The sequence below is a fragment of the Zerene cesonia genome, chromosome 18 (assembly GCF_012273895.1).
Source record: "Zerene cesonia ecotype Mississippi chromosome 18, Zerene_cesonia_1.1, whole genome shotgun sequence".
NCBI classification, from domain to species: domain Eukaryota; kingdom Metazoa; phylum Arthropoda; class Insecta; order Lepidoptera; family Pieridae; genus Zerene; species Zerene cesonia.
Genome location: NC_052119.1, coordinates 5990466 through 6006829, shown reverse-complemented (window position 1 = coordinate 6006829; position 16364 = coordinate 5990466). Strand labels below are relative to the sequence as shown.

At 35.4% G+C, this 16364-nt stretch overlaps 1 protein-coding gene across 1 annotated transcript in view; it reads right to left on the bottom strand.

The window, feature by feature from the left end:
- The window catches only part of LOC119834076 (lysine-specific demethylase 3A), a 126532-nt gene that overhangs the window by 7106 nt on the left and 103062 nt on the right, over positions 1-16364 (bottom strand). The window contains exons 9-11 of the mRNA XM_038358358.1: positions 4714-5161; positions 907-1111; positions 2-730 (exon numbers count right to left, since the gene is read on the bottom strand). Of these exons, the coding sequence (XP_038214286.1) occupies positions 2-730; positions 907-1111; positions 4714-5161 (1382 nt within the window). The remainder of the gene's footprint in view (position 1; positions 731-906; positions 1112-4713; positions 5162-16364) is intronic.

Genomic DNA, 16364 nt, shown 5'->3' with positions numbered 1-16364 from the left:
ATGGCAGCGGCGGTTCACCCGCTACACCAAAGTGAGCCGGGCTAGGTGAATTACTGGGTTTGCCATAAATATGAGGTGGCGCGGGACTTGAAACTTTGGGTTTAACGGGTGGGGCGGTTTGATAGTAAGCAGCGGGTGACCGCTGTGGCGGAGGGGGTTGATATAAGCGACGGTTTTTATCCTGAGCAGGAAGAGCCGCGTGAGGCGATGTTTGCAAAGCCGGATGCGGATGTGGGGGCGCGTGCGGCGAGAGGCCGGTCCGGTATGGCCGCGAGAGGTAGTGCGGGGGCGGCTCACTTCTTGGCTTACTTGGATAGGGATGCTTTTGCTCTAGGTGGATCTGTTTGGCGTCGTGTTTGACTATCACAGAATTTTTTTCGGGCACAAGGGGAGGAGGCGCCGGTAAGTGCGGATCTTTAAGTTTATCGTAACGATAAGGAGGGTAGTTATAGGAGGCGAAATTAGGTTCTCCCTTAGGTAAGACAGAATGCGGCGGAGGTTTGTCCGGTTTTGCTAGAGGATGTCTAGGGGTATGCTGCGAATGTGGAGCATGGGGTGCATGGGAGGCGTGCTGGGCATGTGCATATTCAGCCTGCGAAAGCCTGTCCGGTGGATGCGAGGGCGGTGAGTAATACGCGCGCTCTTGGGCTCGCAGCCTATCATGTTCCGGTCCTCCTCCACGATTTGGTGCTATGTTATTCAGAAGCGACCACGACATACTGCGTTCTCGCTATAAAAGAAAACGGAGTTCTTATTAACGTGACCTCATAAAGTTATTAATATTAAAAACAAGTTAAAACAAATGGAGGCCAACGAATAAATGTTGACATTTAAATTTAAATTGGTGTTTTTATAAATGTTCCTCGCACATTAAACTACTTTTTAAATATTGAGGATAATAACTACCTTCTGATTAGCAAGCCTGAGTGATTCTTCAAAATGCCTCGATACTAATTTCGACGCCGCATTTTCTTGTTCTCTCCTCTCTTTTTCCTCTCGTTCCTGTTTCTCCCTCTCCCGCTCACGTTCTCTCTCCCTTTCTATCCGTTCTCTTTCCTTCTCCTTTTGTTGTTTCTCAAGTAAATCCCTCTGATCCTGTTCCCTTCGTTCCCTGCGAATGAAAAGTAACATTGTTTACCTAGGTATGTCTAATGAGAATTTGCTTGTCTGTTGTTTTATTAATATTCCAAACTTCATTTTTAAATGCTATAAATAAAACTGAAGCGATTGATACGGTTTTCTGTTCAAACATTTTGGTATGAGATTTCATAAGCAATGTAACAGCTGTCAAAAACTATAGTAAGAACGGAAGTTAAAACAATCCCTTGTAATGCGGTCAGTCAAGGGCATCAATCAAAAGATTTTGTTCACAATATCATTTGCATAAAGTATACAATGTGGGTCAAGGTCAACATCGCCACGTTGCAATCATTAATAATTTCAATATCTCACAAATGTCGCAAAACTTAAACATTTGTCGCGTAACTTAAGATAAGAAAAATGTTTACCCGATTCCGATAAAAGAAATACGGTCATACGATAAAATAGTACACTTTAAATCTTAATAAATAATGTAAAGAATACAATATGTTATTTCCGATAATACTCGTTATCTTGACATAACGTGACAAATAGTCATCGCACAGTTCTCTATTATCTCTGATCCAGATAACAGTTTATTGCAAGTAAAGATAAACCTTTTTTAGAATATCACGTCCGTTTTTTAATCTACATCATTATTTAATTAAAATATTAACGAACAACGTATAAACAACATTACATAGTTGATTGATAATTTAATGCAAATAAACGAATTAAATAGGATAATTAAAAAAAAAACTCGTTTCATTTTTTAGATGCGATATCTAATCTGTGGAGACACATTTTTTTAAACACAGTTGGAGAAAATGATGAGTAACAGTAAAAATTTAAAGTATTCTTAAATTGTTGACAGAAAAAAAGCGTGAACGACATTTTTATTATTCCTTTCAATTTCAACTAAGTTGTCACTTTTACAGGTATTTTTTTTACAGACAAAATATAATGGAAATATTTGACACACTATATATACTGTATGGTGAAAGATGCAGGTTCAAATCTCGCCTGGTAATCGATACTTTTCTGTTCTTTAAAATTTGTAAAGGTTAACAAATTGCATTACTTAAATACTACATGAAAAATTATACACAAATTTCTGTAGAGTTGCTTAGATAGTCAATTGTGATTGCACAATTCTTTGTTGTAAAAACTTCGTATATTGATACGAAGAAGTTATAGAAATAGCGTATTTATTAATTATTATAGTTTAACATTCTAAACGCCACTTAAGTAGATAATTCATACTAATAAGTGCTTTGTACTAGAAGTAAAGAATTAATTATTATTGGATGTGGTTGTATTTGATATTAATAGATTAAGATCAGGCATAATCAATGAAATTTTGTTTCAAGAAAAAAAAATGTTTTTTATTTAATTACTTATACTATTGTATCTTTACGAGTGCGCTAAACGTTAACCAAAAAAAACTCAAAAAAAAATCAATAATAATCGATTCGACAGAACACATAAAACAGTGAAGAAAATACCGAACGTTCATCGCGAAAATACTGCACCATTAGACCTTAAAGCTGCGTTCATAAAAAAGCACCGTCTTTGGTATATTCTCGATCTAAGTGGCTTATGGCCTTTAGAAAGTCCCGAATAACAATAAAATTAAAGTCCATTATTATTTCCGCAAAAGTGAAAGTGAGATTTACGCTTGGTTTCATTTTAAATTCGTGGAATACAAAATGCTAATTTCCAGTTAAGATTTTAGTAGCAAAATTTATATTCATACTTTTTCGTAATATATTTAAAAATGAAAGAAATGTTTTTAGTGAAATCTTTTACTTTTCTTAAAAAGTGCGTATGTTTTATGCACTTTACATCTTTCATAGTTTATAAAATTGGTATGTCACCCTTTAATTCACAATACTTTGAATTGCACAACAATAAAGAAAAAAAATGAGCAATTGTGAAAACCATATTAAAAAATAAAAACCAGTAAATATCCGTTTCTCTCACCTTGATCCACAACGGTATTTCATACAACTGGCTCGATGTTTTTGTTACAGTTTTTTTTTTATCTCGTATTTATTTAAATGAATTTTATCGCTTTGGGTTTTTTATGAACTCAATTGGCACTATCTTTAGCAATTATGTAAAATGTTAAGTACTTTAAAATCCATACACAAATATTTTTTACGTTGATAAAAATTTCCGACTCGATTTATCTCGTCCGATTTATAAACAGTATAAAATCATTTTGACTACATAAATAAATTAAAGTAAAGTAATAAATTAGTTTTAATATGTTATATATTCACTGAAAAAGAAGCAAATAAAGTTGCATGTTTTCTTAGTAGCAGCAGATACAAATGGCCTTATTAAGAAAGTACATAATATTTAAAAATAAACATATATGCCATGCATACATGTATGCCTGCCAATAAGTTATGAAATGTATTTTATTGTCTCTTTTAGTATGAAAAAATCTAAGCCCAAAGAAAAATTCAGTTTTGTATTTCAATTTATACCAAGCTTAAATAAATACTGACGAGCGCTTTTAATTAATTCTTACATTTTAATTTTGAATTTAATATCCAATACATATAGGAATTCGTTTTAAAATAAACTTTATGCTTCTTTTAAGCGATTAGGTGCAAATTTTTCAGCTATAAATTTATATGAAAAGTTACGTCAATAAACACAAAAATTATGCTTTTATGTTGTTAAATATTCTCGATAAATCAAGATAGGCAAAACAAAAGTTGAAGTAATATAGTACCATCAAGTACAAACACAGATTTAAAATAACAAATAATTATCGTTCTTCTTTATAGCAAACATTAATTTGATTGAATTTGTCTTACTTAACCTTCAAGACATTAATATCAGTTTATAAACTTGGAGTGAGTAAAAACTTGATTTTTGTATTAAGTATTTTAATTAATTTAACACTGTAAAAACTCTTTTTTTCACTTAAAACTGGTGCTACAGGATTTAAATATGTATAAATAATTGAGGAAATCTTAATGCAAAATTACATTTACAATGAATATTCAACACAAAATTATTTACAAAAATGAAGCTGCATATACCCTACCTACTCATATTATAAGTAATTCTTTATTTCTGAATTATGTTAGTTGTTTTGTGTAGATTACGTGGCATTCTATAAAAGCAATATAACCTTTTATTGTATTAAACACTTAATTTATTTTCCATATAAGGAAGTTTAATTATTTATCAATTTATTATATACTATAGATGCCAGATAAATAGACTTGTGTTTGCTTATTATAATCGTTATAGGTGATGGAAGTTTTATTGCAATTATGAAATAATAATAAATTATATGAAGACATCGAACGGAATCAGGTTCAAACCCGTTTGTTCAAGGTTAATTATATATCCAATAATGGGCGTGTAAACTTCAATACATAAAGTTACAGTGTACATAGACATTTATGAATTTATGTCTGAATTATGCACAAATACTTTTTGCGAATTATGGAATGTTTATTGGTTATTATGAATTCTTAGGTATTGTTTATGAAATTTAGTCGTTATGATGAAAATTTTGTTGACAGACCAAACAAACAAATGACTTTATACAGACACGGATCAGTGAATATTAAGAGCATAATGAGAAGAAAGAAAACATCGACTAACCGTAACAGTCTTTCATGTCTCTCTCTATCAAAGTTGGCGACCGCGAGATAGTCGTCCGTGATCGCATGGTGCAAGGGCGCGTGCAGCGGCGGCTGATAGCGCTGCTTCCACAGCAGCTCGCCGCCGTAGAGCGCGGGCGGCGGCGGCGGCAGGTGCATCAGGGGCGGAGGCGGGCCCCCGCCGTACCCATGCGCCATACCTCGCCACTCCTCCACCGAACTCGCCGAGCCTCCCGACCGCACGCCGCTCACGCCGGAATCGGAACGATCGTCCGCATCGCGCGCGCTCACTATCACACAATCGTCCTCCTCGGAGGCCACGGCGCTGGCAACATCCGCGCCCACACTCACTTCACTCTTCACTTCACTATTCTCCTTCACTTCGGACGTTACGCACTTCTCCTCACTGACTTCGACCACATCACTTGCACTCACACTTTTTGCGGCACCTGCAACAAGAGAGATCGACATTAGTTGTGGCTTGGTACTGCATCCGTTGCTATTAGAACACGTATATAAAACTCTCAAACAGTTTCGAAGCTAATAATGATTATAAACTAGGTATTTCTAACTTATCGGCATAAAACTTTTTATTTTTCGAAAATTCATCACAGCTTCATGGCAATTTCATTAATCTATATTTCAAAGAAAATGTCACATAATAAGCGCTCGCATTATTTCATCAAATGACCGACGTCAACCCGAACGACGCATCGGCTTAAATAAACAGATTTGGATTCAAGCCAACGCTAGGCTCATTCACACAACGCCCACATAACTATCAAAAAGCTGTCACGTTAGCAATTCAACGTTCACACAAAAACTTTGCACAACACCATTAATGTAATTGTACAAGATGTTGATTGCATTCTCGATAACTTATTAGTAAACCTTGATTATAATTATTACATCAGACACTTTCAAAAGCGCGCGAAGACTCATAAATCGAGCCGCCCGTAGGCGTGACACGACTGACAACCAAGTCACGTTCTGTCGAGTTTATTACAAGTGCTAAACCGGAACAGGAAGATGACATATAAAGGGTTGTACGGAGAAAAATTTTGGCACTTGATAAAGTTATGATGCTGTATATCCTACACGTGAATATTTGGAGCAGAGCCAAGAGGTGATGCCAAACGTTTGATATGCGTTTTTGGCGATTAATCAGAAGCAGGAGAGTAAAAAATGCAGACAAACACACACTCAGTGTTACGAATAAAACAAAGGCATGTACCTAACTAATAATAAAATTGTATGACTAACATGCGGTTTCATTACGTGTCCGTTGTAAAGTATGAATAATAAGAAAACAAATAATTAAACCAGCATATTAATGTTGGAATTATAAAATTTGAAACCGAACTGACTTAAATAAGCATAATGTGTGCGGAACGAGTAACAAAAGAATTTTAATGAGCAGTCGTTAGCGGCGATACGTATTTACATAATTGCATAAATAATTATTCATTACAAGAATCAACAGAAACCGATTGTTCGCAAGGATGTGATATCATGTGGTCTGTATGATGTATAACAATAATATAAATAGTCATCATGTGATATTGAAATTTTATAAAAAATTGATGGCAGAGTAGAACGACGCACTATTTAGGAACGATAGCGATATTAGTATACTAGTAGATACAGTATTATGTTATATTATTTACATGTGAGCTATTTATGGTAGTATTGAAATTGACCGTTTGAAACTGAATGATAATTGGTAAACTATTGCTCCAAGTTCATTTTCGACGTAAAATTAAACACAGAACAAACAAAAAAACTGACATGTTTAAAAAATGTAATAAGCTAACATCATATTATTTTTATTAAATTAAGTAATAATTTACGATAAGTGGAAATACAACAATTTTATCTGTTTATGTTAGAGCAGCCAGACCGGAGAAAACAAAGCTGTCTTTTACAAAACAAATGACTATTGAGAATATGTAAACAAAAGGAGCGAGACAATGGCACAGTGATCAACGGGCTGGGACAATAGGGTAACAAATAACTCGTCGGTAAGAGCGGCAACGCGCGCCACGACACTCTGATTGACAAGACAAACGCTAAGGCGGAACCGGTGAGAGCTTTTCATTACATAGAAAGGAAAGGCAAAAAGTTGACACACACCAACGTTCCATGCGCACCATAAACTCTTATTGCTTTTGAATTATTCATGAATGCGAACCCGGCCGAGCGAGCATTGCAACAAACACTGCAACACGACCGCTTCACAAAAATGGCGATGTTAATTCGACACGCAAACACGTTATGTAGGTTATGTTATACTAAATGATTCTCGGAAATACCTACTACATTTCTGTGGAACAAGTTACGTTTACAGATTATAAACCGCAAACACGGATCTGTCAGTTTCTGAATTATTCATAATAACGCAATACCGTTTTCCGTGCCATTAGTGAACTATGTGGGATTTCTTAGAATAGGCTTCGAAACCCGCTTGTTGTTTATACTATTAAACGAACACTTAAGCAAAAACGGTCCTGCTGTTCATTTCATTATGGCAGGCTTATGTAAAAGTCAAAAGGTCAAAATCATCAACATACAATCATCGACTTGAACATAACGATGTCATAGTTATGATATAAGGCAATTATTTTTAATGGCAAACGACGTGTCTATCAGAAATTAAGTAGCATAATCGTAATACTATTAATCTATTTCACAGCAACTACAAACAGGTAGATTTAAATTAAAATCAAACCACAATGGATCTGAAAGTAGATAGAGGTAATTTCATATTATTCCCGCACATTGTAAATAAAAATCTATTTTATGTATAAAACGCACGACGTACGATATTTACTATCAGAATATAATGTTGACTCAATAACAGGAATCTCGTTAAAACCATTAGAGCGTGTCAATTCGCGAAGCGTGTAATGAAACACTTCCACTCGGACAATAACCGCCCGTTAATGGGACACTTCGGACACCGGGCTTTCTCTGCAACCATAAAGCAATTACATCTTGACATTACGTAAATTATGTAACACTTCGCCATATAGGAATTTATTTAATTGTACGGAATTCTCGGGACCTTATAATTTCCACACAATTCACATTATTGTGTTTTTATTGCATAAAGCATTATTTGTTTGACCTCATATTATTAAACTGAATCCATGTTCTATTTATTACGCAGCCAAGCGTTTAATATATTAAATTACTTCGGGATTTAATCTAGTAGACCAAGTACTATAATATATATGTATATACCTATGATGCGGCGATATAATGATTCATTCATTGTATTATTATAATAAAGATACTAGTTGTAACTATTTACATTAAAAAAAAATATCAGTAGGTATCGTGACTATAAGTCGTGACTTGTTTTGTAGCGCTATGAAGATAAATGGATGCTCATCGGAACTTGAACATCATCTTAATAGTCTAACTACACAATTAAACTAATTGTATGCTATGTAATACCATCGTGATTTTACATTTAATTATAGTTTAAGCCGTACAAACTTACATATCATAATATCCACGTTTGTTATATAAAAAGAAGTCATTGTGTACTTTATTAAACAAAATGTATACCTACAAACAATTAATATAAACCTCTTGAATTATTTAAACATACCTATTTATAACTGCTTCGCAGTTAATCGCTAGCTATAAATGTTAATGAAAAATAAGAGCTGAATTATATACGATATAACCAATTGCCGCGCCGTGGGAAAGCGTACATTGATGAGCTGTATTGAATGCAGATTGGTTCTCGTTCAACAAATTGCGCAATGCATGTAGGTATTGATTAAGAACGCGGAGGCGGTCTAATCTTAACATCTCACGGTACAGCGCTCGTGACTCGGAATACGATAACGAGATTCTCGACTTGATAGTTTGTTCCTTTTGTTCGTTTAGAAAGTTCCTCGAATAGAATAATGATATGTACACATGCAATACAGTTTATGGTAATTTGTTACTTTTATAAATTCGTGACATTATAGATGACCAGTTACGAAATATATGAAAAAGTATAGCAATGATTCGAGAGAAGAATCAATATAAAAGGTTACATTAAATATGTAATGGACAAAATCGTTATTTTGTTAACCTCATAAATGGCTATTATTATATGAAATAGATTTATATTTATAGTTCATTATAATGTACCTACGTTTATTTTTAATGGATTTAAAAATAAATAACGTGATTCTATCAATTGCGAAGCTTGTTTAAAATAAAATGTGGGTATAATTTGATATATCCGATAGACGAAGGTAAGTAGAACAATATATTAACCAAGTTTATAACAGTACTATTATTTTAAAATACTCACTTTTATGACGTGATATTAAAATGATAAATGATCACTTTATTTCATATAATATTATCTTCTTCACTAAATCACTCTATATGAATCACAAATCTTCTCAATTAAACTGCTAACAAATCACAATGTTCAAAGTCACACACAAATATCCAGGCTAAAAATAGAAATCCTTAGCGATGACCGTTGAAAATCAAAAACAATCCACCTGATTGCGTCCTTGAAAGCGGTCAGGAAATCGTACGAAGTAACCAGGCGTTCACCTGCACTCACACACACACAACTTTAGTAGGCTATCATATACGTATAATTATTGTACAAGATGTTGACTATGCTAAATGTTTCGTTGTGAGCGTAATGTGGAACAGACGTGCAAAAGCCTCGCTGGCGCACAAAGGACTGAAGCGCGGAGAAGTGGTGGCCGGCGGAGGGGGTCGGGGAGATAGCCGGGCGCGCCAGTCTCGCAAGCGACGTAGCACAACGTAGCAACAAGTGAACGGCAATGCGGGTGTGAGGGGTGCAGGCGCCGAGGGATGGATTGGGGAGGCTCCCCCCGCGCATACAAAGAGCGCACCTGACGGCGATGCAAGCACCCGTCCTATCCATCCTCGATCCAAGTACATCCACTAGACCGGCTACGATAGCATAACAGGAAGAGCAGATGCTGATAATCACGATGTACGTCCGACTTCGACATAATTATACACCATTTATAGCTTCATGTAACTGGAAATACTAGCATCGTGTTGATAAATATAGGGAATGCTGTTTTCATCATTAAATAGCATTAAAAAAATCTATCATATTCAAGTAATATTTTGTTTAGCTCGGTATTATTTTATTGCATAAAGATTTTTATCTTTGCTTTTGTATCGTACGATTGAATTCTTTGAAAATCCGTATCGATAAAATTAATTAAATGTGTACATTTATCTTCGATGATAAGTGATAAGGATAACGTCTCACTTTCATACAATGCCGGTTGTGTGTATGTGTATTAGCATTCTTATATAAACTTTATATTATGAATTAAATGAACTTATAAATATTTAAACGCAACTGCAACAAAAAAAAACAAACAATATCGTAAGGTTACCTGCTTTATATGTGTGCAAGAATTTAGGTAATCTTTTATCGCCTTATCTGCCTTAATCCCTTCACAATTTACATTTATCTATTAATAAGCACGAAATTAAAATTATTTGTATCAACACGAAAGATAAAGTTGTTGACTAAAACTCATTTAAAATATTACGACGTCGAGACATTTCCTCTGTTATCTTCACAGGCTTACAAAGAATTTTACGAGACTCGAGCGAAATTACATTCTCCCTGATGAAAATAACCGTTTATTTATAGACGTGGTGTAATTTAGAGCAACATAAACAAAATATCGATCGTTGACCAACATAGCGGGTGCTTTAACAACTGCCAGCTATTTGGCAAAGACCCAACTATTCCGGTAAAGTCTATACGATCCGCTTTTTGTTTATGATGCGAAATAGCGTATATTTCTCTCGGCGAAACTCCGACACGATCTACAACACAGAATACAATTAAACGTTTCTAGGTAAGTGATAATCAGATACACGAGCAAAAACGTGTTTTGATTAACTATTCGTATTGAATTACAACACTTTCAATGACCGCAATAAAATGTGACTTTTTGTTCGGATGGATGATTGATCGTAAGTTGTAAACAAGTAAAAACTTAATTGAGTTTTTCATAGCTTCAGTAAACGTTTCGCGTGGAGTAACTTTATCAGTCGCCATGCGGGCGAGCGGATACGTACTTGATACGCTAGCTTGTTTCACTGAATTTTGAAAAAAAAACAAGCAAAGAGGTCGCGTATCTGTTATGGCCTTGTGCTAATAGTGTTAGCGGTAACATGCGAATAACTAATGCTGTGTAATTTGCACATAAAATGCAATGAAAAAGCCGTTTTAAAATCACGACCTATAGCGGTGTGGACGTTGACTCATGTTTCTTTAATGAGTCGGTTTTATTTTGTTCGTTCTAAATAGTTTCGAATACATTCACGATAATGTCCCCCTAAATTTGCGTTGTCTGCTGATTTATTGAGTAATTTCGATTGGTTTCGTAACAATCGTATCGAATATCTTTTATTACTTCTAAATATAATCACGAGTTATCGCGCAATGTGTTTTCACACTTAGTCGAGTTAGATAACTCACACAACAAGAATTCGTTGATAGGAAACGCAAACACGGCAGTCGATAACCTGGTTGCAGTAACTGATAACAACACTACACTGTGTTTGAACAAAAACTATCTAAATAATGCTAATCATTCAGATAGAGACAATATCGCCAACGAATTAATTACTTTTTATGTTTATATTTATCAGCTCCATTCCGAGAACTAAGACAAGGATATTGATACAATAATCAAAGTTAATTAATCAATCGCGTTGAACCCGTTTTGGATGGATTTATTAGAATTAAATTGCAGCAATTAATTTGTATTCAAAAAGTCCTTGAGAGTATGATAAAGTTTACAATTTATTTACATTCATGTTCTGTGTTACAGTGTATGCTTTTAGGTGTTACACATTAAATTTCTACATGAAATTGTAGCACTTTTACGACAAAAGAGCAGAGCGTGTGTCGCGTGGGAGAAATCCACGAATGAAAAGGTTTACAAACAGCAAAGAATGTATACGATCGAGTCGAACAATGAGTTATTGAACGTTATCGATAGCATAGCTTACACAGCTGCGGACGGAGGCGTAGACGATGTTACGATTGAATTAATTTGACGACCTACTGCGTGATGCAATAACAATGAATCATTATGACATTTTATGGACGCACCGTTGAATCGCGAAAGGCGAATACGATAACGATAAACAACACTATAAAAAGTTAATTTGTTACGTAGTTTTACGGCCCATATTTTCAATCCATTTTAAAGCCAACGCGTAATGAATGCCACTCAATTTCATATTAAACTGTGATTTACTTCACAAATTACACACTCAATCGTTAGTATGTTATTAATTATGAAGGTCAAACAAACAATAATCGAAATATAACTTGTGTTTTGATAAATAATTAACGACTAGCCAATAAAGATAAAGCAATCTGCCCTCAATTCTATTTTGTATATGTATATGCATGCTCTATTTTCACGCACTTATGGAACACTATAAACTACATTTAAGCTCTCTGAATAAGCAGTCTCATTCAATTAATTTGTAAGTGTTTGCATATAATTTTAGTTCCTCATTACGTTCATACAGTTCTATGAAAACTGTCTTAATACATTCATAACCATTTTGTCACCGCTTCAAGGAACGAAAGACCGGTCGGCGATCGAATGTCAAAAACCGCACGACGCAATAAATTGTTGTCTCATGGAGAGTAAACATTGCCGTTCGGTCGCATTCATGCATAATTGATGAGGGTTTGGAGCGAGCGCGTGGATTCCAGTCGGTCACGATTCGTCCGGATCGCGCGCCTCCGGCAGCCATTTTGTGAAGCCTGTCCGCCCCGACGGGCGCTATGTGAATTTTAATACCCTATGATGTACACCTAACATACAGCTTTTGCGTTTATACATAACATTAATCAATTGTACGATGGGCCCGAACAAATACGATAATAGCGACATAAGCCTTCAAAAGCGGTTAAAACACCTGTGACATTTTTGGCTATTACCATTATATCTCCACTACATCTTTAAAGCACTTATATACAAGCGTTTAATGTAATGCTTAATTAACAATAATGATGATGATTAGTTTCTAATGTTACCAAGTAAATAAATAGAGCATGATGCGTTGTAATACATAATAAATTTAATGGTACAAAGCAACGCGGGAACTCTCACGCAAACCCATTGTGCCGTGTAATTGTAATCAAAAGTATTTTCTCTCGGAACTAACGAATCATGCTTTATAAGACATTTCACATGAATAACCGAAGTATAGACTGCTTTAATTAAAGTCATATTTTGTAGTGTCAAAGTACACCTAATGATTCAGCAGATGAATATTAAACACAACAAGCATAATTAACTTCTCCCTCGAGGATTGTCAACAGAAAAATATCAGTGTTCTTTTAAATGTAACAACGACATAATATTTCCGTGTTATTGTTGGAAAAAAAGAAGGTAATTGACGTGCTATCGCAGTTTATAATAACCGAGCATATCATAGTCGCGAGGTTCGTTGCGATTTACGCTTATGCATTGCGGTTGAGGCCTACGGCGAAGTGCTCATTATGATGAAAGTCAGCCGCCAGCCCTGAGCGGGGAGACGTAATGTGAAATGAAACGCGCCCGTCCGTCTGCTCCAAACCGCAACCACTTTTGCGTCTGGCTCCACTAACGCCAACAACTATGCGTAGCCATGAACTACGACGCATTAAAATAAAACATCTCTCACCCGAGTTTCTCAAACGCGATTAGTCTTGATAGGTACCCTGGTGAATCAATGTTTAATGTTTATTCAAATGTTATCCTCGATACAAAACAATTGAGTACACATTTCCTGTCGTGAAACTATTGCGCAGTACATTTTTATTATGCGTACGTTTGCATTTTACAAATGCACTGAAGTAGACAGTTTTATGTGTGTGACAATCTGATATTTATTTACGTGTGGGAATTGAAAGTCAATGAATAGGCAGCTTCGTGAGCAATATTCTCATTTTACTGAATGCACTCAACTTTTTTTTACCATTCAGCGGAATGCAACTGCAAACGTCAGCGAATATAAAAAGCAGCTATACATTTTACAAATGCTTATGTTCTCATTAGCAGAGTTCAAAAGTTAATGACATTTAATTGACAAACAAGCACTTGTCTCAACGTTTATTACTTGGGCTTGAAATATTAACTGAATTATGTACCAACCCAACAACAGCATTTTATACGTATACAATTAACATTTACATATAAAATTCTCATAATTATATTTAATGGTTCTTTTGTATCTATGCTCTTTATCCGTCTGAACAAATGAACAAAAGAGAATAATAAAGCTTTACAGTTCTTAATCAGATTCTTTGCATCTTAACAGTTACTGATGGCTCTTAGTTTGAAATCTTAAGAGTTAATAACATCATAAAATTTAAAGTATGCTGTAGATACGGCATCTTATATAACTATGCAGCGGCGCTTTATTAAATAAAAAAAAAACAATAACTGAAATGAGAAAATACCTTGTGAAGCGACGAGATTTGTAATACCGGCAAGATACGTATATACATCGGTCTTATAAATAAAGATAGTGTGGCCTTTTTTCTGCGGTAATAAATCGTTATCAATATCAAAGAGAATGAAATGGCTCAGTGTCAGAAACCGGCTATACATCACGGTCCGTTCAAATCCTCTCCATAGAGGGAGGGCAACCACCCTCGGCTTACAAAACAGCCGTATTAAGTCTTCGCTATTAACGCTCAAACGCTAGTTATCAAGGGTTTTCCTTAGAAATTGGAGCCAAGCTGCCGCACGGTAATTTGGATATTCGCCAAGTAATGTTTCGACACGTTACCCTGCCTCCTGTTATCGGATATCTAGCGAAATGTGCATGTAACCGTTTTAAAATACGTTGCTCCGCAGTCTCGCCTCTGCCAATTCGCAACTGGAAGTTATATTGTACTTCGAGATTATATTTTCGTCGTATTGCCGACTGAACAGCTTTAATCTTCTCAGCTTTTACTATTTTACAACTCGTAGCGATCCTTTCATTTCCTTTTGTATAAAATGTACTCAGATTAAGTTAAATGTTGGAATAGAAGTTCAATGGCTGTTCATTCAGCCATTACATAAATATTCGTTATTTTACCTTTATTCAATAACGGATTCCCAGGCGATAGCGATATATTGAATATTCAATTACCGTTCATTATAATATAAACCTACACAACCAGTTTCTAAGGTTATTTATCAAGCAACGTTAAACGTATGCTGGTATAATACGTCAACCTGTTTAAAATTTTAAGTATACGGAGTTGTGAGATTGCCTGTAGCTTTTGTGCTCCTTTATTTACCTCTTACTTTATTACATTATAACTGTGAAATAATAAAATTTTGATTGCAAATTTCTTTCAAAGTCTACTGAACTGCAAAACAGGCGGTGAAAGAAAATGTCACAATTTAGATGGCACGAGGGAGCCGGGCGTGGGGGAGCAGAGCCCACCCACTAAACGATCCTCTTGTTTACGTTGTCACCCATGAATCGAGGCAAATCCCGGGAAAAACTTTGATTAGTTATTCTTTTATTTATGGCGACAAAAGCCTATTAATTCTGAAAATATTTTCCACCTTCTGAACGATGTTTTTGAATTCACGTTTATTATCCGTTATGATATCAGCAACGGAAATGTTTGCCGTGACTTGTCCCAATTTAACAGCTGATAAGCGGATTCAATTAGATATCTTATCACTAGCACAATGTTGTGTGCACGTTAAACATCCAATCTTATCTTTTATTAAATAGTCGTGTCTTTGATCTTCACGTACTCTCGTCTAATCTAATAACGGTACAGGCTTCCGCTCCCAGGCGATTGCCATGGCAACGATAAGACCCTGCGCTCGCCGAGCTAAACATCCCTCATATTATATATATTCACAGGACCCCACTGAGCAGCTGATTTCTTTCATAGAGCACAATAATTCTTTTCGATTTTCGCGGTTAGAGGAGGCCCTTTACAATACACATGAATCCCTGATGTAATAAATGTTTTCTATTAAATTACTTTACTTTTGAAATAATATATACCGTTTCCTTTACGATGGTCATAAAATAATTCACGACGCATAAATTATGACGTTTGAACGAATAATTTGAGCGATGACAAATCGCGGATCGATTTCGCAAAGTATTAAAATAACGGTGCTACAATCTGAACCGATCGGGTTTCAATTAAAATGGAATTAACGTGAATGTATAAGTAGGCTAAACTTATGCGGGTGACATTCACTCACATCGATTTGAATTTAAATGCCGAACAATCGATATTTGCTCTTATTCGTTGAGAATTATGAATGGTACACTACAGGTGTGTTTTATGTGTGGGTGAAAACGCTACGTTAACCCTTCTCCAGCGTCGAGAGGGACCGCAAAGAATGTACAGCAACCCTCCGCGTTTACCCTCTTCATTTTTATTCACATATCAAAGGAAAACATTGACGGAAGATATGAGGGCGGCCGGGGGCGAGTTGAATTATTATTCCTGTAAATGAGTGATACAGCATTTCCTTTGTTGGATTCAGTAGAACAATGGGTGAAGTTATTCCAAGCTATTGTCAACGAGCAGCATATTATTTTATTCAACGATTAGAGATAAACGTTGCGGCAGTGATGTTTGATACT